Source organism: Montipora foliosa, chromosome 11 (assembly GCF_036669935.1).
Source record: "Montipora foliosa isolate CH-2021 chromosome 11, ASM3666993v2, whole genome shotgun sequence".
NCBI lineage: Eukaryota > Metazoa > Cnidaria > Anthozoa > Scleractinia > Acroporidae > Montipora > Montipora foliosa.
The window spans coordinates 39,026,046-39,033,545 of record NC_090879.1 but is presented as its reverse complement, the minus strand read 5'-3'; the positions used below and the strand labels follow the sequence as shown (position 1 = coordinate 39,033,545).

Genomic DNA, 7,500 nt, shown 5'->3' with positions numbered 1-7,500 from the left:
TAATTCTTCTGACAAGCGTTTTCAGTTTCTCAACCTGCTCTCTCAGTGAGGGCGAAGGATCTAAATTCTCCACTCCAGGGAACATTTGATCAGTGCAATCCATCACAAAACTTTGCGGCTCAATTTCGCAAAGACGTTTGCGTTTAGTGTTTTGCTCTGCACAGACAGAACTTCTATTTCTGGCTTTCGTTGTTGACCCTGGTTTTCTTAACCTGGGTTTAGTGTTTTTGGGCACTATGGTTGGTAAACAATTCATGTATGTCTTTCGGCTTCCTGGAAAATGTTGCGAGCAGACTCCGTGGCCTACGTTGTGAAGAAACTCTTATGAGAAACCAGATGAATCCACTTTTTTCTAAGCTCCCGTGGCTCTGGGCTCTTTCTGTTAGGAAAAGTATAGAAAGAAAGCTCAGGATTCTTCTTATTATTGTTGAAGCATAAAGGCACACAACATGTGAAGCCTCCATCGCTTCCCCCTTTTTAGGCGCTGTAGCCGATGAAAAAGCCCTCTCTTCTTCACAGCATGCTTTGTCAAACTTTTTCCCAGCCATACTAGAGCTATGACTAAAACCAGGGTTGTTATTACTTTCGGCAACCTCCGATAAAACAAGAAAACCTTCCTTACGGCTTATCACTTCTTTATCCATGTTGGATTTGTTTTCATTCCGTTGACTACTAAGACCACAATTCTCTACGCGCTCACATCCGGTCATGTCATATCAGCATGGAAAGCGATAACTTTGCATTTTTCAATAATCGATCGCTTCAGTCTAACCCAAAATCACTCAGGTAGCTAAAGCCTTTTATTTGTGATCCATTTCCATTGCTTTTGTGTTCGTCAGGTTTTATATCTTGCCATAATTCAGATTTACGTGTTCATGAATTTGCTTTTGCATCTCGAAGATGTTTAGGTTTTCAGTAGCTGTTGTCACAAGGACTGGACATAAAATTGCATCGGGAAAAACAGATTATCATTGTAAAATAAGAGAAATTGTATATCCAGGAGCCAAAGCTCTTCGTGAATTCAAACGTTAGCAGTGAGAAGTTGTTACTATATTAATAACAATCAACACCAGTCAGTTCTTTCTTGTTATTTTAAGATCGTTTTTCATATTAATATGGTACCCAAATCGCTTTATTTCGTATAATGTAACGGTTACTTTTTAGAATGTATGCAGAGAAGCATACGCAACGTCAAGTTAATATAAAATGCAATTTGTAAAAATGTTTATCTCCGCTGTTTGTATTTCATTTTTCAATAAACCCAGTTTACCCTCTCAGAGCGTCCAGTTATATTAAAAGTCCAGAAAGCTAATCGTAGTTGTCAAGTGTCGTCGTATAATGTTAACTTAAACGCAATATTAACATTAATATTAATTAATTAATATCAAATATTATTAAATATATTGATATTAATATTTTAATAATAATCAATATTAATATTAACTTAAAATTTTCACTGCTGTATTAACGAAGAAAAGAAAAAAGTAATTGACAGCGAGTGTGTTAAAGATGAAACAAACAGTCCCATCTGGGACTCGGATATTTTTCCGAGTCTACATTTCTCCTTACATTGAATATCATTGTTGTTGTTTCACCTTTAACACACTCACTTTGGAGGTTGGTTGGCTGCATCTTGATATGCATTAATTGACAGCATGATAGAAATTCAGTTAATTATGATTAAGTAAACTGTTCACAATACCTTCGTATCGTTGTGACCAGATCTCTGAAGTTCCATTCCCAAGCGTACATTTTGACAGCACGCATTCCAGTAAGAATCTCTTTCATGACATGCAAACGTTTGTCAATTTGCTGTGAAACCTTTCTACGCCATGTTGCCGCCTTTCGAGATGCAAATGATCCGTAAACAGTAACGACCAACAAAAAACACGCTCCTAGCAAAGCTTGCCAGGCAACAACCCTCCAGATAATCGTCAGGGAAATAACAATGTCCAGGATATGCAATGAGAAAAAGGCCATATGTAGACCGGCTTCTTCAACTGCTTTAGCATCATTTGAAACAATATTTATAATGTTTCCTGGGCTGACTGTTTCTAAGGATCGTCGATTTATGCTAAGGATCTGAGCAAAATAAAAGAAACGGCTAGTTGTTCCAAAAGCAAATTGAAAACGGTACCTGTAAATGCCGAGAAAATTAAGAAATAATTGTCAGGGGCTTTTTGTTGACATGACAATACATGTACAGCAAGAAATCTTGTGAGCAATGTTACGTTAATATTCACTTAAGAGTGCTAATTCTTTTCCGATTATTTTAAAACCGGAAGAACGCAGTGCTCGAGCCATTTGCGCTACTTTCTGTTTCTTTGCTTTCTGTCTTCCAACCAGGTTAACTTATCATGCACCCAGACTTTCTTAACTTACCCGTTTCTGCACAAATCCAATCAGAGAGACTTTAAATCGAATTGCTATGGTCTCGGATTTGAATACCAGATGAGTCAGGCTGAAAGACTGAACAGTTGGGACTAAAACAAAGCACAGAACCAATGACATTATTCCAACCAAGCTTTTCCTTGAATCTTCCTCGGCGATGATTTTCAAGAAGAACCAAATCAACAAAGGCATACCATTAAAGGTGAGGGAATAAAATGTACGAAGTGCTAACATCGAAAAATAATCTCTGTTGGAAATGGTCCTCATCATGGCTCGCCAAAAGCGAGGCTTTGTTCTTTTTGAGTCGCAGGATCGTACTTCCGCCAGCCATTCCATCTCCAACTCCCTTACAAGTGTTTCTGCTTGATTTTCGGTGTCGAGCTCGAATAAATGTTTCTCTTCAAGTGGTTGTCTGTATCCAAGTTTAAGAATTCCACTCATCCAAGAGAATGTAACCAATGACAAAAATCCAGCTTGACTTTGTGGGTTTTTGGATTTGAACTCTTCCATCTTGTAATATGAAGTATGGTGTGAAACTAAGAACGTCAGGAAAAACATGATTAGATTCCTCCCGGCAAAGTATAAATTGATTCAATGACCCGTAAAAAAACTAAAGATTCCAAAACAACGATGAAACAACAACAATGATATTGAATGTAAGGAGAAATGTAGACTCGGAAAAATATCCGAGTCCCAGATGGGATTTGAACCCACGACCCTCCGTGATCTAGTCGGATGCTCTAACTACTGAGCTACTGGAGACTCTATGGTGAGCAAGGGTCAATTTGTGCGTCTGGACTGGAAGTCTGGAACCGCATCGCATCGTGGGTTCAAATCCCATCTGGGACTCGGATATTTTTCCGAGTCTACATTTCTCCTTACATTCAATATCGTTGTTGTTTCATCGTTAACACACTCACTTTGGAGGTTGGTTGGCTGCATCTTGATATGCATTAATGTGACAGCGCGATGCTGTTAGTGAGTTTCAAATATGCTAGTCAATACTTGGCTGTGTAGCCGCGCGATGCGGTTCCAGTCCAGACCCACAAATTGACCCTTGCTCACCATAGAGTCTCCAGTAGCTCAGTGGTTAGAGCATCCGACTAGATCCCATCTGGGACTCGGATATTTTTCCGAGTCTACATTTCTCCTTACATTCAATATCATTGATTCCAAAACAATCTGGAAAAAGGTGCGTCAGAGACTGCCACCTCTTTTGGTCAGATTCGGTATATTCAGTCATTCACAAGAAATTATCACGGACTGCAACTGAGAAGCAAGGAATATATACTTATTGACCGAGCGAGAGGACCGGACGGAGAAATATTTGGCCCGAGGTCATGGTGCGCTCGGTTCGTGCTCCATCACCGAGGTCAAATATTTTCTCGTCCGGCCCGACCTAAACTCAGTCAATAAGCATTTTATCATATGGGCTCTTTACTTACTATGAAGTTTCGACAAAACAAGTAACAACAATTTGCACAGAAAATGTATCTAATATGTTGTTTGCATTTTCTTTTCTGGCTGTAAATAACTTGGATGTTAAAAAGCGACGAATTCCTCTAAAATTGCATCGCGCTGAGCAGTTTGTGTTCCTAGCAGGGCCGTACGGCTTTTTCCGGCCCTGCTCGCGCTAATGCGTATATATACGGCCCTCATATGGGCATTTTCCCAATAGTTTTACAGTGAAAATTTTGATGACGTGACGAAACGAATCAGGTAAAGGACGAAAATCAAGAGTATCTCTAGAAAGATTTTGAGGGAAGTTAATCAAACTTCGCGTCAGATATTTACATCAGGTAAGGAAAAGGCAGAACAGGAATGGTAACCAATTGTCTCCTGGGTCTCTCATTTATCGTGTTTTGTCTTATCATTTTTACTCCTGGTAACTAGTGAAGAGCCGTAAAGAAATCTAGACATTTATAGCGTGTATTTTATTGCAGAAAGAGGTTGGATACCAGATTGCAGCCAAAGATACTTCACAATAGTTCATAAAATCTCATGCTGTTGTCAGTATTCTAAGATGATTTCTAACGTCAACGATTTTTAGACGAACGCCTAAATGATCACTGAAAAGAAATTAAAATGTTATGCTTTAGTGGGTCTTAACTACTTATCATAAGCGGTTCTGGATCAGCAAATTTAGCGAAGCAAAGAGTCCTGTCTTGCCTTCTTAAAATTTTCCTTTTCCTTACTATGAGTTAGAGACTGGCTATCGCTTGAGTCATTGTACGGTTTCAGTACAGAGAAGATTCATATTATTTACTATCATTGCAAATATGATGCATTTGTTCTTTCTCTTCAATTCTACGTTTTGCATACTAATAAGCAATATTGAGAAACTGATGAACTAAAACAACTCATCAAAAACGTGAATAACACTGAAGGTCGAAGGAAGGGATGGAATACGGACAAAACACCTGCCCGAGGAGGAGTATACGAAGCTGGTAGACTTATGGGAACTGCGATCTGTAGAAGGAGACAGAAAAAATGCGCCTTGATTACTTCAGTCGAGTCCTCTTTCTCATCTTTCTCCCAGAAATAGAAACTAATGTTTTACCTGAACATTAATCTTTGCCACAACTTACTTCCTGAAGAAAATGTATTAATACAGTCAATGTGCCAGGACTGTATCAATTATTAAATAGCTCAAGTCAACTCCATCAAATCAGAATACCACAGTTACACATATATTGTGACATTTCAAATAGAAAGTATTTATCACTTAGCTATATTAAATCCAAGAACACTGACTTACCTCTTAGCACAATCGTCGAAATTATGTTTGCATGTCAACAGAGATTCGTCAAAATTGTATTTTTATAATTCTATTCACATAATTTCGCTGTGGATTCGGCACTGCGGCATTACACTCTTGAAAGTGGTTTTCTCTCTTGCCCCAGGGTACCGTTGATTATGCAATCTGGCTAACACTCAGACATTCAGCCTGCTTTTCACATCATGACCCTCTTAGAGCTGATGTAATTCAAAGCGACAAAGCTTGCACAAAACTTCTCTGGCTTCCAATATGCATACATACTTTTTTAGCATTCCCCAGGGGGCTTTTCAATACTAAACAGCAAAACACATTATGATAATAAATGAATAAAATTATAAAAAGCGGTCATGGGTCATGGCGCCCACCCACAGGTGTGGGCGCCACAATCTAAAGAACTGATGAGGTAGGTAGAACGAGTACAGCGCCCAGGCAAAAAGTTTATGTTATGTCTATCTTCTAGATGCGACATGTCGTATCAGGAAAGATTAGTTAGGCTAAATATGCTCCCCTTGAGCTACTGGCACGAATATCTAGACATAGTGTACTTCTACAAGTTAGTGAACAAATTTGTTAAGATAAATCCATCCGTAATGCCTCGCATTCGCAATACCCAAGAAAGAGATCGAGATTTCGTTAGGAAGCCTGCGCAGTCTTTTCAGGGTTGACAGCATTGCGCCCTGTGGTACGCCATGGGTGATAGGGAGGAGTGTAGATGTGAATGTGCCAATACAGACCACTTGAGTTCTGTCAGACAGGTAACTCTTAAGGAGGCTCGAAATAGTTTCCCCTTTTTTCAATCAAATAAACATATTCTATCCTTAGATACAGTTAGGGTAATCATATTAAGGCAAAATCTGGCTAGGGTATTAAATACCCATCGTAGATTTCTCACATTATATTTTCCTTTAAAATAACGTTACCATGGCAACGATATTAGGCATTTCTTTGAGCCTTAAAATCAACTTATGTTGCCTTTTTTCAAGAAACAGGACGGTCAAATTTTCCCATTTAGTGTTACCAGATAATGTTAAAAATACTCTCTAAAATATTTAAAATTCAACAAAATCTGTAGGTCAGTTTTTCAGAAAAATAAGTTTTCTTGAAATGTGCCTCTAATTTTTTTTTTCACCTACAGAATTTTTTTAAATTTGAAAGACAAACGTTTTAAATTAATCTAAGCTGACATGCAAAAAATGAAAAAAAGAACCGTCCGGAAGCAGAGATATAAACGAGTAAAGTTGCAAAATCAGGAAAAATGAGAGGGTTACAAGATCGGCATTTACGCATGCGTCACCCGCTCATTCGAGTGCACGCGCGAGTTGAGCTGAAGGTCAAAACAAACGGATTTAAATGACCATTAAACCGTTTGTGTAGAATTTTCGTAGTTTTCATGAATAGGAGATGTCTATTTATATTCATGTCTATAGGAAGTAGAAGAAAGGAGAGCGAAATTAGCGGTATTTGTTTATTTCTGGTGTCCCACTTTGATTCGTGAGCTGACGCGAGCAGCTCACGAATTGCGTGTGTGGGTACGCGCGCGCGCTCAGCTGAAAACCCTTTCGAGCCTCCTTAAACCATTTCGTGGTTTTGTCGGTGGCGACAAGGCTCAGCTTCTGTAATAATATAGAATGGCTAATGCTGTCAAAAGCTTTTGATAGATCTAATAGTATCAGGGCTGATAGTCTCTTATTGTTCATAGCATCTAATAAGAAATCACTGATTATAATATTCAGAGTCTCTGTAGAGTGATATTTTTGATTACCACTTTGATGTTTACTAAGGAGGCCGTTACGTTGTAGATCATTGCTAAACTGTTGGAGTGTTACCTTCTCGCAGATCTTTGAAGCAACGGCAAGCATCGAAAGAGGGCGATTATTTGATGGCTCCTCTTGATTTCCGTCTTTCAAACGCTTTCCAAGAGTTTGGAAATGTTGAAGTTGCGAAAGAACAGTTGATGGTGTCTGTCAACGGACCGAGGATAACGGGAAGGCAGTCTTTGAGGATGCGCATGCTGACTTTGTCGAGGCCTGGAGACTTATTAGAAGGCATAGATGATACAATATGTTCGACCTGCGTACAGGTAACTGGGGTGAAATTAAATAATTCCTCGGATGAGGTTCTGGTCGTTGGTGGTGAAAATAGGCTTGTATCTGAAATATTGATGTTTTTGTCTATGGCCAAATGTGCAGCAGTTTGAGCAGCGTTTCTCCCAACAGAGGCGAAAAATTGGTTGAAATCGTTAGCAATTAGCTCGGTGTCTCTACTATAATAGACCGGAGTTTCTTTTTCTTTGGATGGAATACAAGTATTAATTATTTTCCATAGAGATC

The 7,500-nt window shown here is 38.9% G+C and overlaps 1 protein-coding gene across 1 annotated transcript in view; it reads right to left on the bottom strand.

The window, feature by feature from the left end:
• Positions 1-5,464, bottom strand: part of LOC137975113 (ATP-binding cassette sub-family C member 4-like) — a 31,328-nt gene extending 25,864 nt beyond the window's left edge. The window contains exons 1-3 of the mRNA XM_068822176.1: positions 5,150-5,464; positions 2,383-2,927; positions 1,703-2,082 (exon numbers count right to left, since the gene is read on the bottom strand). Coding sequence (XP_068678277.1) covers positions 1,703-2,082; positions 2,383-2,901 — 899 coding nt within the window. The 5' untranslated portion in view covers positions 2,902-2,927; positions 5,150-5,464. The remainder of the gene's footprint in view (positions 1-1,702; positions 2,083-2,382; positions 2,928-5,149) is intronic.
• Between the last annotated feature and the right edge of the window lie 2,036 nt (positions 5,465-7,500).